At 41.6% G+C, this 16,476-nt stretch overlaps 1 protein-coding gene across 6 annotated transcripts in view; it reads left to right on the top strand.

Annotated features, from left to right (window-relative positions):
* TACC2 (transforming acidic coiled-coil containing protein 2) overlaps positions 1 to 5,994 on the top strand; it is a 118,785-nt gene extending 112,791 nt beyond the window's left edge. For all 6 annotated transcript variants that reach the window (XM_072130786.1, XM_072130784.1, XM_072130787.1 and 3 more), the window contains 5 exons: positions 2,126 to 2,169; positions 3,934 to 4,094; positions 4,207 to 4,313; positions 5,151 to 5,271; positions 5,360 to 5,994. In XM_072130786.1, coding sequence (XP_071986887.1) covers positions 2,126 to 2,169; positions 3,934 to 4,094; positions 4,207 to 4,313; positions 5,151 to 5,271; positions 5,360 to 5,425 — 499 coding nt within the window. In that variant the 3' untranslated portion in view covers positions 5,426 to 5,994. The remainder of the gene's footprint in view (positions 1 to 2,125; positions 2,170 to 3,933; positions 4,095 to 4,206; positions 4,314 to 5,150; positions 5,272 to 5,359) is intronic.
* The last annotated feature ends 10,482 nt before the right edge of the window (positions 5,995 to 16,476 follow it).

The raw sequence follows: 16,476 nt of genomic DNA, 5'->3' as shown, positions 1-16,476 counted from the left end.
GATATAGTTCTGGAAACTTTTGTCTCTCTTAAACCTATTGGCTGAAATTTTGTTTTGCCAAAATGTTGGCACAATTTTGCCACATGTTGTTGCATTAAAGCCATTCTGCTTTCCTTCATTTCCTTACCTCCTTCCTTGGATGTGATGCCCTCAACACAGCTCAAATATGCAACTAATTTTGGCAACATTTTACAAAAGGCGTGAACACATTAGTAAATCTGCCCCATTGGTGTTTTGTATTGGTACAGTGAAGCCACAATATATAGATTTAATGCATTATGGGTAAATAATCGTATAAAAAAAACCTATAGCTTATAAAGTCCAAACTGGAGCGTGATGAAGGCCAGAGTTACATGGAGATGTGGGATGTTATTAGGGCCGGCATTAGGGGGCAGCAAACTGGGCCTTTGCCTAGGGCCCCCTGTCCTAAAGGGATCCCCTGCATGTGGGCAGAGGATATATTGCTCTTTTAAAATCTATATCATATTTTATTTTTATCTTCTACCTATCATCTGTTTCATCAACATTCTCCTGCAGTCCCATATAACATATTTCCTTACCATACTACTGCTTGTAGCTACAAAGTCTCATTATCTTGCAGGGCTAAAGGGAGCATCTTACTGACTGTGACTGATCATAAAATATTTCTATTTTGAGGCCCCACTTTTAGTTTTTCCCAGGGCCCCACTTTGTCTAAAACCGTCCCTGGATGTGATTATAAACCATTGTATCATCTCTGCTCCTGGGAAAGTAGTGAATTTGTGATATGAACCATACAACACTCGGGTAGAAACTTAGGATCTAGGTTTTAGTATTAGTGGGTCCGTGAGCCTGAGCTGACTTGAGCAGAGCAGCCGATCTTCTTTTTCTAGTTCTATAATCCTGCTTTTTATACCTCAGACGGCCTTACAAATCCTAAGCCCTAAACCTGCTCCATATGGTACAGGGATCAATACGTCCATTTATTAACCAGCGCTTCAGACAGCTCCTTAGATGAGAGGACATAGAGCCCAGTCTTTCTCTGTCTATGCTGATGCATTTCTTTTGTAAAAGTTTTTATAAAAAGTTATTTTCTACTTTCCTGATAAACAGAAGTAATGGAAGTTACTATTGAGTTAATATAACACATCGGGGCACATTTACTTTTCTGTCAAACAAAGTTCCCCGAAAGTGCATTGTCACTAGTGCATGTGTCACTTCCCCGCTCAGGTTCGACGGAGTTCACCTTCTTCTTCCTGGTGCATGTAAGTGCGTTGTCCGACCAGAATGCACCCTGCCACGATTCACTAAGATCGTGCGCCCAATATCCTGCAGGTGTCACTTCCCCGCTCAGGTCCGACAGAGTTCACCCTCTTCTTCCTGGTGCATGTAAGTGCATTGGAGGTGACACAATTTGAAAGGTTAATCCCGCACGGAGTCCGAATCAGTCAGAATGCCCGATGGCACCCCCCTCCCCCCCCCATTTCTGTCGCATGAAAAGCCGACAAGCCGACCGCATGCGACACAATGCAAACCCCCATAACCTCACAAAGTCTCGACAAAAGTGCATGCGCGGACCGTTAGTAAACAAGCCCTAATAAGTTTAGTATACTGCAATATTCATTTAAGGCATTATATGCACAGCTCTGATTACACTCTATGATACTAATGGTTATGCACCTGTGGGACATCACATGACCATGGTCAGATTTCTGTCCACTGGAAGTAAACATAGAATCTTTCTATAGAAGGACATCAAGCAGAGATCTAGAAAACTGTGAGTAATATGTATAGAAATTATATATAAAAATTGTAAAACTTTGTACTACACAAAAATTTGCAATTATTTTTGGAAAGTACACAGCCCCTTTAAGTATTCTAAGGAAATATGCAGCTTTATCCACTATGGCAAATGTCCATTATTTTATTCATTATGTTCATTATTTGGTACAGATTTCCATCTGCAAATTTCCTGTGGATTTGCTGCAGAAACAGAACCAAAAATGTGTTCCAACCCTTTAAGTGGATAGATCAGCTTTTTCTTCACTATTGTGTATAGTGTGAATGCTTGCAATGACTGTCAGGTTGATTGCCAATTGATTTATTAATTTACCATTTGAACTTTTCATATTTGCTCCATTTGCAGGAAAATTGTTGCTGAATATGAGCAGACAATTGCACAGATGATCGGTATGTACACTGTGTGTATGTGCATTCTGTAGATTTCATGAATATTCTCATAATAATAGTATAATAATAATAATAATAATAAAGCTTTATTTATGTAGCGCCATCATATTCCACTGCGCTGTACAGATCAATTGGTACATATAATCATAAGACATTACATAAGACATAATCAGATGAAGCAATATGAGTGAGGGCCCTTCTCACAACGGATGAGGATAATGGGGGGGGGGGGGGGGACACAGAAGAGGATTTGTAAAATGGTCCAGCTATTCATTAATGGATAAAATAATGAAATAAATAATTAGCCAAAGATTTCTGTCCATAAAATGGCCCCAGCTGGAGGGTCATGTGTTCTTATCTGTCCAGGAGAAATAGTCCTGTCAGGACCATTACCTCATATCCATGAATACTATCATAAGGTCCTGGAAGGGCAATTGTTCATGACAGATTGAGATCACATGACCCTCCATCTGCAGCCATTTTATGGACAGGAATGCCTGGCTGATGAGGTTAAACACAGGAGATCAAGAGACACTTGTATTTTAGTTCAGGGCTAATTATGTAACCATTTAGTCTTATTGATGGAGATTTATCATAGGTATCTTAGAGCAGAACTATTCTAGTTACCCATGGCAACCAATCAGAGCTCAGCTTTCATTTTCCCACAGCTGTTTATAAAATTAAAGCTGAGCTGTAATTGGTTTCCATGGGCAACTGGAACAGTTTTACCTCAAAAACTTGATGATAAATCCAAATGCACTAATTGTTCTGTAACTTGTGTAGGATATAAAACCATAAGGATTCCCTGTGCATTACTATAGAAGAACCCAAAATATTTGGTGCCTTCCTATGTGGCGCCATCGGAGACACCAGGGCTAACATTTTGCTGTACCCCCTGCAATCCTCATAGTTACTCTGCTGATTACGGTTTGCCATATTCCACTCTTCCCCCTCCCATTCACATTTTATGTTCCCCTCAGCTCGGGCTCTGATACCCCTCTAAGTGACCTACTTTGCTTTGCATTATTTTATTTTTTACCTCCTGCTTTCTTCTTTTATATTTTCTGCTTGCAAACATAAGGCAGTCCAGGTAAGCAATGAATGTGCCCTACATATCGTGTATCCATAAATCAGTAATACATGTACCCGCCCTGTGTACAGCAGTGATTACACACACCCGGTTATAACGTAAAAGAAATCCATGTCTGAAGATCTGTAGAAACCTATTTTTCATGTAAATAATGTATCACTGGTCATAAGGGAAGGTTAACATTAAAAAAAAATACTTATATGCACGCAAATTCAAGTACAAGCAGTCCCCTACTTAAGAACACCCGACTTACAGATGACCCCTAGTTTGTAAAGCAAATTCTTGGAATCATAATTAAAATATATCTCTCCTTTCAACAAATTTTGCAGAAATCAGTAGTCCAGTAGTACATAATTAACACAGTTTCTAGTCATTTGGAATCTGTATCTGTAGTGCAGTCCTTTCATTGCTTGTTGGTAGAGAGACCTAGCTGCTTTGACTCACTGAGCTGCTGTGACTCACTAATCCACCTCCCCTCTGCATAGACTTCTATGTAATATGACATCTTATTGAGCTTCTATGCTCTGCGCTGATTCATCCACCTCGGCATATAGAGGCAGTATAGTTGTATAGGGCACATTATGTAGCTTTTTGTGTATAATGCTAATACGATATAAGAAATGAAAGAGAATTTAATACAAGATGCTGAGAGACTTTTTCTCTTTTTGTAACAGAGGATGAGCAGAGAGAGAAGTCTGTTTCCCATAACACTGTGCAGCAGCTGATCCTAGAGAAAGAACAAGCACTGTCCGATCTAAATTCAGTTGAGAAATCCCTGGCCGATCTCTTCCGAAGATATGAGAAAATGAAGGATGTGTTGGAAGGTTTCAGAAAGGTGAGTGATCTTTAAGATGCTGCCTGGTAACAGAGGTCTGCGCACCAGGATTTGGTGTAATATTACTTTGGTGAATGATGTGGCAATGTAATGTTTACCTGTCATCCTACAGAATGAAGAAGTTCTAAAGAAATGTGCTCAAGAATACCTAGCCCGAGTCAAGAAGGAAGAACAGCGGTACCATGCTCTGAAGATCCATGCAGAAGAAAAGCTGGACAGGTATTTTGGGACCATTAACACTAAAGCACTAAGAAGTTCAATGCCGATGTACTCCACAAGCACTTCAAGCAAATCCTTCATATTGTGTATAAGTGGACAATCCCTTTAATATATCTTTACAACAGTCATAGCTTTGTCTTTTATAATAAAGAGCTCCAAGGGTTTAAGTTTCTGGTTTATTTTATCTGCCACTAGATGGCGCACAGGAGCTAAAAGCATACTCTGTCAGAGCAGCCATCTATCTTCAGAGCCTGTTGACTCCCCCTTTACACATGCACACTTGGCTGGACAAATGAATTTCATAAGGAAGAGAGAAATTGACATCTCTGGCCCCAGATTTTGTTGTTGGAAATCTGAAATCCAACATGGCCCATTCCTTTTTTCCCTCTGTGGCTGAGAATTGAGACACCCCTAGATGTATAAGAGCATCTTAGGATGTGTAGAAGTAATTACCATGCTTCCTCTATTGATGTCTGTAGGCAGCTAGAACAACTGGTCATGGTATGAGCCCAAATTTCAGTCGCTTTTTAGTGCCGAAATTTGGGTACATATGCATTTTTTTTTCCTGTGAAGGAAAGCCTATCCTCATTTTTGGAAAAGTGCAAATAGCAAATGGTCACGAAATTTGCTGGATTTCTTTCGTACTGGTTAACTTTTTGGGTTTATGTAGCAACAACCTTGTCTCCCTCTTCCGTCTAATTGTCACTTTCATTCCCTTATTCAAAGAAGAAAGTAACAATAGAGACAGGAGACCAGAATTAGGGAATGTCATTTTATGGTAAGATATAGACCTGTGGGATGTAGAAAATGTCATCATTATATGGTTTTGTCTTAAAGGGCTAATTCTGAGATTGCTCAGGTACGCAGCAAGTCTCAGCAGGAACAAGCAGCTTATCAGGCCAGTCTGCGAAAGGAGCAACTTCGAGTAGATGCCTTGGAGAGAACATTGGAGCAAAAGGTTTGCCATAAAACCCCCCTTCCCACCCCAAATCCCCATCTTTGTTTCTTCTGAGTATTTCTGATGCCTTCCCTCCATTCCATTCCAGAATAAAGAGATAGAAGAACTCACCAAGATCTGCGACGAACTGATTGCAAAGATGGGGAAGAGTTAACCTGCTTGTGTTCCTAGGAGATTCTGAGTTGCCTTGCAGAGTGCAGGTGATGGTGTGGAGAAGGGAGATCTGGTGTGCGGAGAGGAGGCAGCCGCAGCACCAGGAGGCACTGGACGCATGTGACGCACACGTTTTCCTCCCGCTTGTCCTTCCTGTATCAGGGAGGCAGAACACTGGCCCTGAATCCTCATGCCTATTGTCAAGTTTTATATGGCTTTCTTCAGAGAGTTGTGGGCTCATGCTATGGTCCTGCCGGGCAAGACTACATCACGTTTCAGACGTTTCATACTGAATTTTTCTTGCTGGACTTTATTTAAAACTGTTATAAGAAAGTGAGATGCAAACAGTGGTAATGCCGATCTCCGCATGAACAGCGTGCTGTAAATAAATCTGTATTATGCAAACACTGGAGAAGCAGTCTTGTCCTTCTGACTTACTGCCGTGTCTTTGTGGGTCTGTTTTTTCACAAGAGAATGACTTGTCTATTTGTGATAATGGTGAAAGCTTCAGTATTTGCCAATGAGGCATACATGGTGAGCCGCTGTCAATTAAATGGTTTACCAAAACTATATGTATGGTTCAAGGTGTCATCTGTTACTACGCACACTACCATGGTGTGTAATAGGTATTACCCTACCTGTAGTATGTGGTCCATGTGTCATCGGTGTGCAAGGTCCACTCCAGCGCCGATTACAGCGGAAAAGACTGCCCTTGGGTTGTTGGCGGCATAGAAATGACTTTGTCTGTGTCGTATCCATATGATCTACAGGCAGGGCTGGCGCCAGCACTGGGCATACCTGGGCAAGTGCCAGGGCCCAGGACTGCTGGGGGGGTTCATAAGGAATCACTGGGGAGAGGTGGGGCCGTATCTAATGAATCCACAGGGGGAAAGGGGGACTTTATATAAAAAAACATGAGCTGTTTGGTATAATAAACTAGGGAATATTTTAGGTAACAGGAGACTGTTTTAGTTTCTGAATTTTTAATGCCACCATGTGAGTTCACTGCAAAGGGGCCCACTGAGGAGCTGTTGCCCAGGGGCCTACTGATACCTGGAGCCGACCCTGTCTACAGGAAGCACATAGACAAAAACAGAGCCTAACTCTAGAGACATTCAGAATCCGTCCTGTTCCTTAAAGGGATTCATAGTTACAGATAACTCCAGAATATTTGTACACACTGGACATATTTGCAGCAAGGTCTAACAGGTTACTTGTAAGTCAGGCCACAAAAACTAGACCCTAGTGAAATGTTATTGATTGTCCAGGTCCAAAAACTGGCAAAAGTTCTAGAACGGCTGTAAAATAATCTCTATCATATCCATCTCCTGGACACTACCACTGGGAAAGTTGGAAGATTTTCCAGGAAAACAATAGTAACAAACTTGGGCACATTTATTTACCCGGTCCTGTCGCAATCCCCGCTGTGCGTTGTCTGGCGAGGATTCGGGTCTGCCGCGATTCACTAAGGTCGTGCGTCCAATTTCCTTCATGTGTCGCTTCCCCGCTGAGGTCCACCGGAGTTCACCTTCTTCTTCCTGGTGCATGTGAGTGCTTGAACATGCGACACAATTTCGTTTTTAAAGTCCGCGGTTTGTCCGAATCAGATGGGTTGTCCGACGGCCACGCCTCCCGATTTTTGTTGCATGCAAGCCGGCACCGATGCGCCACAATCCGATTGCGTGCACCAAAAGCCCAGGGCAATTCGTTGCAAAAAGGAAATATTCGGGAAACCCGACAGAATCGCGGTCCGTGGACGCTTAGTAAATGTGCCCCACTGTATCTCTAGAATGGGCCATTAATATCAAATTGGTGGGGGTTCAACAATTCCACCAGTCAACTCAAATCTCAACTCAAATCAGTTAAGAAAAACGCTGCAGCCATACATTGTATTTGACTGTTCTTGGTATTGCACCTCAGTTCCTTTCACATGTGAACAAGTTCATTGGAGGACCCCTACTTATACTTATACTGATGACTCTATCCTAAGAATAAGTCATAAATATATTAGTATAAGAAAAAAAAACTTAACAGACATCATTCTTTTGTCCGTGTTGTGAGTTCCCCAGAACTGTGTTATATGACCCAGGACTAAAGGGGTTAATTATCTTGAACCTGGGTTAGGAGGCTTAGGATGGTAAGATGGCAGTCTGTTGGAGAGATAATGTGAATGACAGAAGCTTTTAACTGGAATGAGTTCTTTCTCCCAGCCTGTCGCCCCCCTCCATCAAGAGATTTGTAATAGACAATAATCCTTGAAGAAACAGAGGCCTTCCTCACCAGTCTGTAGGAAGAGCAAGCTCGGGACCGCTACCATGTGGCTGGTGCACACCCTACTGCTGCTCGCTCTTCTCAGGATACAGGAAGGTAAGTGGTCACTTTGAACTTTGCAGAAAATGTCTTTGGCGGGAAGTTTTTTTTTCACAAAAAAGTCTTGTATGCTCAGCCATCTTCGTAGTCCATAGTATAGTCCTGATACATGGTGTACATATATATATATATTATGCAGGCGGTCCCCTACTTAAGGACACCCGACTTACAGACGACCCATAGTTAAAGACAGGCCCCTCTGCCCCCTGTGACATCTGATGAAGCTCTCTGGATGTTACTATAGTCCCAGACTGCAATGCTCAGCTGTAAGGTGTCTGTAATGAAGCCTTATTGATGATACTTGGTCCCATTACAGCAAAAAATTTTGAAACTATAATTGTCACTGGGGCAAAAAATTTCTGGATCTACAATTATAAAATATACAGCTTCTACTGAAGTACAACTTTAGTACAGGTGGTCCCCTACTTAAGAACACTCGACTTACATACCACCCCTAGTTACAAACGGACCATTGGATTTTGGTAATTTATTGTACTTTAGTCCTAGGCTACAATAAGCAGCTATAATAGTTATCAGAGGTGTCTGTAATGAAGCTTTAGTGTCAATCTTGGTTCTTATGACAACCCAACATTTTTAAAATCCAATTGTCACAGAAACCAAAAAAGTTCTGGCTGGGATTACAATGATAAAATATACAGTTCCAACTTACAAACAAATTCAACTTAAGAATAAAACTACAGACCTAACTATTTACTTCAGCCCCTGTACCTATTGGAGCTCAAAATATAATTTCTATGTTGCGCTATCAATGTATATTTGGGGTGGAAGGAAACCTAGTCAGTGGGGGAGATGTATCATAAGTGTCTGAGAGCAGAACCATACTAGTTGCATATGGCAACCAATCAGAACTCAGCTTTCATTTTATTAACAATGGTGAGAAAATGAAAGCTGAGCTCTGATTAGTTATGCTCTCAGACACCTCTGATAATTCTCCCCCAATGACTGGAATAACATAGTAACTACATATAAATGCTACTTTTTGTTAGATCTGATTAGATCCAGGCCTCCAGTGTTTCAAGGAAATAGAGATAACCAATGATCCACCATTTAACTGTAACTATGTAACTACAACCCTCATCATGCTATAGAGTACTATACCCGTATAAAAAAAGGTCCTATTCATATATAAATTTAGTTATCTGAACAAATAACATTAGACCCTTCTTGCGCCAAAAACATTATTTGCATAGACTAGTTTTCACAATAGAATTGTTTTCATGAATTTGCGACTTCCCTTTAGGTGCAAGTATTGAGGCAAATTGACTCTTGTCTCACCCTGGTCCATGTTCTGTGACTTTTGATAGTATTTTGCAACTTTTTATGCGACTGTCACAAACAACCTGCATAGCATAAGACACGGCCAGTAGAATTATCAAGGGCCAAAGCCACTTTAAAGAATCTGACAGCAGAAGAACGTCAAAGACAGACATAGAACTGTCACAAGGAGCCGGTCTAATGATACTATATGACACTATATGATCTTGTGGACAAAGTATGGCACACTTTTGGCACAGTTAGCCACTGCTTGGTGTCTTTTTTACTCTCTGAGCACAATATGGCACTATATACATTTGTATACTTCAAAACTATTTGGTTACTATGTTGGCCAACTATGTGATGCCATTTATACACATCATATGGCACTTTCTGTGCCCTGGTAATGCACTAGGGTAAATGGCTCCTGAAGGCCATTGCACGGGTTCATTGTTTAGCTTTATATAGTTAATGCATGACACCAACTAGGAACAACTATGTATAGTAGGGCCAGGGTTGGCTCCAAGTTTCATTCGGCCCCTGGGTGACAGAGCCTCAGTGAGCCCCTTTGCAGTGAACTCTTAGGGCGGCATTAAAAATACAGAAACTAAAACATACTCCTGTTCCCTAAAATATTCCCTAGTTTATCACCCCAAACAGGCCCCTCATCGTTATTTTATATACAGCCCCCATATTAGTATTTTATATTAAGCCCCTGTATGGTTATTTTATATAAAGCCCTCACATGCACATGATGTATTCATCCCCTATGGATTCATTAGATACAGCCCCTTACCCCAGGGATTCCTTATGTACAGCTTTATGTAGGTTCCCCCAGGAGCCCTGGGCCCCGGCACTTGCCTGGGTGTGCCCAGTGCTAACATCGGCCCTGAGTAGGGCCACTTGTAACCTCAGGAAAATAGAAAAATACTTTATGCAAATTTGGTTTAATAAGCAAAATAGGCTGTTCAGTGCTGAACAAAACCACCAAACTAAGCGTAAATGTTAATGTAGAGGCTTGGGCAGATAATGTTGGGTGAACATGACTTCTACTCTTCACCTTCTATCATAAAATAAAGACCTGGTGGTGTTGCTGCTTTTACATATCAAATGATTTCTTGTAGGAAGTGGTTTACAATGTTTCTCCTGTGTTGGATCCAATGATGAGGAGTGTAATAGACAAGGCGCTCAGCAGTGCCCCCGAGACTCCGATGCTTGTGCCATAATGCGTGGACAGTCTGGTAAGTATACATAGATAGAGTCATAGATAGATATGAGAGAGAGAGATATAGATAATCTTATGTGTGGTTTATCAGATATGCAGTTTCTCTGCTAGTACATAGTCTTTGTTTGGCAACTACTAATCCCCCCCCATTCCTAATCTCATTACAGTCATTAACTTTTATCCGCTCTTACATCCAGGTGGAGTGATGAAGTCCTGCTCCTACAAGTCATTCTGTGATCGTGCTTTACGTGAAGGATCAAAAGCCTCCGGCGTCAGCGTCCGCTGCTGCTTCTCCAACAACTGCAACAGCAGCAGCCAGGGATCCAGCAGCCACATCGCCGCCAGCTACATCCGCATCCTGCTGGCCCTTACATTAGGCTTCTGCATCCTGATCATCAGCTGATTGGTTTCTAGCTCATGGGCTCCAGTCATGGGACTATTATTATTATTTTTGTTTTCCAGTAGCTCAACTAAAATATGAAGGACATTTATGACCTGAAGAAAATTGAATAATGAGTTCACCTTCTGGAGAGAGAAGCTGAGAAATCAGGACGGCAAACCCTGCCTCATCACATCCTCCAACCATATTCTGTGATGCTTATTGAGTCAGTAAACCATATCTCAAAATTGTATTGTAAGGGTTCTTTCTAAAAAAAAATGGCTAAATAGTCCATCAATTGTCCAACAGTAAGCTGCCCATTAAAGTGGTTATCTGGGAAATCTGGAAAACCCTTGTAAGGTGTGGGCAGGGGTGACCAAAAAAAAAAGCGCACTTACTCTGGTACTCTGTTCCAGCTCACAGTTATCATTTTCCTCGGCTAATTCTTGTCTTTGGCGTCTGAAATTCTTTGGCCAGAAGTTCCAGAGGGTCACGACCTTGTGACATTTGGTGGTCTGAGGCGGCCAATCACTGGCCAAAGCATGACCACCATGATGCCAAACTACCAGAACAAAGTGGGAACCTCAAGCCGTGCTTTCTTTTTTTTGTCACATCCTCCACTGGGATTTTCAAAATTAAAAGGGTTTAACACGAATTCTAAGATTTTTACTTAATTTCTAAACTTCTCAAAGCTTCCTGAAGCCATTAACACTCCAGTATCAATAGACTATACCTGCACATTATACAACACATCTCAACAAACTGAATCAATCAAAAGTGTATTAACCCATATTGTCAGGGGCGTAACTTGAGGGGGTGCAGAGGGTACGATGGCAACGGCCCAAGAGCCATATAAGGTGTCGTACTATAAACCATTCATTCTATTCTGGATTCTGCTTCAAGTTACGCCAATGCATATTATATATATTGGCCATTTTTAGTGAGTTGATGAGATATTCTTCAAAATCTATTATTCTGTTAGATAGAAGGATACAGACAAACTCTTCTTCCAGCATAAGTTGCAACCATTTATTAAATATGTGTCTCTCTCAATTAATTTAAATGTGTCATTTGAGTTGCATTTCTAGGAATTCACCATACAATTGTAGTTGCATTGTAGGTGCATGGGCGTAACTAGGAGAGGCTGGGCCCCATTGAAGACTTCTGAATAGGGCCACCCCTTCCCCTAGGCAGTTTTATCCCAGGGAAGTTGGGGGCACATATCGGTGCTAGTAACTGCAGACCACAGGGAGAAGTAGTAGAAGTCAGGAAGCTAGAGATGAGAGTTTCCTAGTCCTGCCGTCCCCTCCTCTGACATTTCTTATCCGAGTTCCCGACTCAGCTGTGTACTGTAGAAGATTTCACTGTTATAAACATATTATGATGTATAACGTGCATCATAATATGTATATAACTGTGCACATTCACAATTCTTTACTGTGTCAGGTCAGATGCCGGGGCCCCCTGACACTGCGGGCCCCATAACAGCCGTTATGGCTTCTACTGCTGTAGTTGCGCCCTTGTGTAGGTAGGTTGTATGTATGTTACATATGTATTTATGTTGTTAAAGAGGCAAATATTTGTTCTTTATTAAACCGCCGACCGTCATGAGCATTATCATACAGCGCACAACTATTTGTGGATTAGGTGGGATATAGATAGGGTTGTGCAAATAGTAATTCCAAGGAATGTGTTAGAGAATGAGTCCACTTCAGACACAGATCTTCAGAGTAAGGGCAGTATTTTGCTTACTAAAGAGTAGTAGAGCAGCAATGGAGTACACCGAAAAGTTCAGGTTATGCAATGCTTACAGAGAAGGCATCATAGAAGGGTTGGGTGGCCCTGCATCACTTACAGAGGGTTTTCATACCTTATTAGAACATTTTTAGTCCAAAAGTCAAATGTAAAAACACGTGGACATTTTTTATTGGATAAAAGTTATTCAGTATATGTCTAATTTGACCCTTCGGACTTCTTCCACTTGATGTATGTTGACAACTTGTGACATGAATGAGGAATGTGATGATGATACACCATTGATTCTCTATCTTATTTTCTCCATGTCCACACAAGGGTTATTCTATACTAAGAGTTGCAATTAAAAGGATATATAATGAAATACCATATTTACGCGAGTATAAGCCTAGTTTTTCAGCACAAAAAATGTGCTGAAAACACAAACTCGGCTTATACTCAAGTAAACAAATATATCAACATTCACCTTTCTGGCTTCCCCCGCTGCTGGCTATATACTGGAGCAGTGCGCTGGCTATATACTGGGGCAGGGGGCTGGCTATATACTGGGGGATATGGGCTGGCAGGCTATATACTGGGGGGCAGGGGATGGCTATATACTATGGGGCAGGGTCTGGCAGGCTATATACTGGGGAGGCTGTGACCAATGCATTTCCCACCCTCGGCTTATACTCGAGTCAATAGGTTTTCCCAGGTTTTTGTGGTAAAATTAGGGGCCTCTATGGTACATCTATGTTTGGCCATGAAAGTATAATGGGCCTCCATCTGCTCATTAGTTTTGGATACATAAATCTAAGTTCCACCTCGTCTCAAGACATTGGCACCAATTGCGGGTGTTAACCCTTTACTTGCCGCCAGAAAAGCTAACACCTTACACAGCATTGTACACCAAAGTAGGAAAAAGTAATTAGTGTCAGAACATGGCAAAATGAAGCAATTTTTTTCATACAGGTTTCATAAAGGTTTTAATTTCTAAAAATCTGATAAAACACAGTAAAACCTATATAAATTTGGTATCCCCATGATCGTACCAACCCAAGGAATAAAGAGGATGTGTCATTTGGAAGAAAAAAGTGAAAGGTGTAATTACAGACCCCACAAGAAAATGGCACAATGAATGTTTTTGCCAATTTCACCACCTTTGGAATTTTTTTCCCGCTTCCTAGTACACGGCATGGAATATTAAATACTATCACTGGAAAGTACCATTGATGACACCGAAAACAAACCCTCATACAGCTTTGTACATGGAAAATAAAAATGTATGGATTTTGTAAGGTGGGGAGCAAAAAAACAGAAACACAAATGAAAAAGGGGTTAAAACCTAATAAGACCTGTATACATTTGGTATCCCAGTGATCATACCAAGCCAGAGAAAAAAAGGTGAGATGTCATTTAGAGTGCACAAGACATCAAAACAGAAACTGGTGCAAATACGTTTTTACATTCATTTCACCGCTTTCAGAATTTTTTTCCTGCTTCCCAGTACACGCCATGGATTATGTAATTATGCCACTAGGAAATGCAGTTTGTTACAGAGAAAACAAGCCCTCATAAAACTCTGTACACGGAAAAGTTAAATATTCAAGAATTTTTAAAGGAGGTGAGCAAAAGATGGGAACATAAAATCAAAAGACGGCAAAAGGTGACAAAGCAATACTATAATGCAAATCTTTTATATTTGGTTCCTATTAAGTCTTGTAAAAACTCTGTGAATTCCCCCATCACGTCACAAACAAGCTGTTCTTTATGACACATAATACAATGCATAAAGAAATAGTAAAAGTGTATTGACTATTTCCCTATAAAATGCTGATTACTCAAAATGATGGTTCTGCCTATGAAGGTTTATAGGAGTAATCAATGGGAAGTGACTGTAACAGCAATGTTTGGAGTCCATCTGTTTTCCTGTCATGACAATATGTTTTCATTACACTTCAGATTTTTAAAATCCATTAGATGTTTCTCCAAGTTTATATTGGCCGTCATGTTCCGAACCCTGAAGACGCAAGTGACTTCCTCTTGAATCCGCATTTTCTATGGAGTCAATGAGTCACATCTGTAGTTGCAACACTGTGGGAGGGTCATGAATCATTCCAGATGTACAAGCACACGCCTATTTGTCCTACACTGTCCCTTCCCATCTCTCTGAAAAGTGGACAGATATCAACATTTACACAACCTGTGGGCCACATATGCACTTGGCATAGAACGGACCTGTTGTGTTGTTTGATGTAATGGACCATGAACCAACGAATGCTTGCAGACATGAACATTCCTCCCATAGAGGTAGGATAGATGGAGCCCTATCTTAGGCCTTTCCCATTCTCCATATTGACCCACATGATATTGCACTGCCCTGCCATGGTAGTGTTCACCAAATGCAGTGAGTCAGTAAAGGCAAGATAGTGCAGCAAGGAACTGGGTCACACGGAGGATCACGGGTGAGCCCGCGACCCCAGATGTGGGTCGCAGGAGCACCCATGACATTGACAGCCCATAATTTTTTTTTTTTGGGTGGGGGGTGACTACATTTTTATGAGACACCTAAACTACTGCTTGTTATCAAAACTTCTTCACCCCAAGAATAGAAACAATGTTTGCTGTGTGTAAAGGCAGCCAATAAATATACTATATTCAGGAAAGAATGCTCCTAGTGCTTTAACAGCGGTCGCTTCACAAGCTGTTACACTGCACAAGAACACCTCTTCCCCTACTTCCTAGGCTCTTCCTCCCTCTGCCTGCTGTAATTTTACACAGTTGGTTGGGAGAAGTGCTCCTGCACAGTGTAACAGCCTGTGAAGCTAAAGCACAAAGCGACTATGGCTACAACCCAAAGCCTTTCATCCTCATTAGCATCATTGTAAAGGCCATGGATAACAAATATAAGAAGATTACCACAGTCACGGTGCCTGGATCTATGAGTAAGTGTCCCCGGTTTATCATGATAGATTTTTATAGATTTCCTTTAAAGGGGTTGGCCCCTTTTACTCATTTTTTTGTAATGTGTGTGTTAGTGTGCAGGATATTAGGTAATTTATAGAGATGAGCGAACATACTCGTCCGAGCTTGATGCTCGTTCGAGCATTAGCGTACTCGAAACTGCTCGTTGCTTGGACGAATACTTCGCCCGCTCGAGAAAATGGCATCTCCCGCCGTTTTGCTTTTTGGCGGCCAGAAACAGAGCCAATCACAAGCCAGGAGACTCTGCACTCCACCCAGCATGACGTGGTACCCTTACACGTCGATAGCAGTGGTTGGCTGGCCAGATCAGGTGACCCTGGAATAGACTAGCCCCTGCCTGCGCTGCTCGGATCATTCTGTGTCTGGATGCCGCTAGGGAGAGAGCTGCTGCTGGTCAGGGAAAGCGTTAGGGTGTTCTATTAGAATAGTGTTAGGCAGGAGTGATTCTACAAGAACCCAACAGCCCTTCTTAGGGCTACAATAACGTTATACTTTTTTTTTTTTATTTGCTTGTGGCTGGGCTTGCTGGCACTAGTAGTGCAGCTAGTACCATATAGTGCGGAATTTGCAGGGGGACTTGCTACCATTGTGTTTAGCTCTTAGTGACACACATATCCACCTCAAACACCAAAGTGGGACAATTTATTAGGCGTTTGAGTAGAATTAGGCAGAGTCTGCTGATTTTTTTTTTTTTAGCTGTATTTCATTTTATAGCTCAAACTCCTCTTGCAAAGCAGTGTGCTCCCATTGTAGGCTACAAAATAGCCATAGGAGAACCCCAACGGCTTACTTAGGCCTACAATAGCGTTATATTTTCCTTTTTTTTGTTTGCTTGTGGCTGGGCTTGCTGGCACTAGTAGTGCAGCTAGTACCATACTGTGAGGAATTTGCTGGGAGACCTGCGACCGTTGTGTTGAGCTCTTAGTGACACGCATATCCACCTCCAACACCGAAGTGGGACAATTTATTAGGGGTTTGAGTAGAATTAGGCAGAGTCTGCTGATTTTTATTTTTTAGCTGTATTTCATTTTATAGCTCAAACTCCTCTTGCAAAGCACATAATCCAGTTGTGTGCTGTCAGTGT

Source organism: Engystomops pustulosus, chromosome 11 (assembly GCF_040894005.1).
Source record: "Engystomops pustulosus chromosome 11, aEngPut4.maternal, whole genome shotgun sequence".
Classification (NCBI taxonomy): Eukaryota; Metazoa; Chordata; class Amphibia; order Anura; family Leptodactylidae; genus Engystomops; species Engystomops pustulosus.
This window is presented reverse-complemented; position numbering and strand designations above follow the sequence as displayed.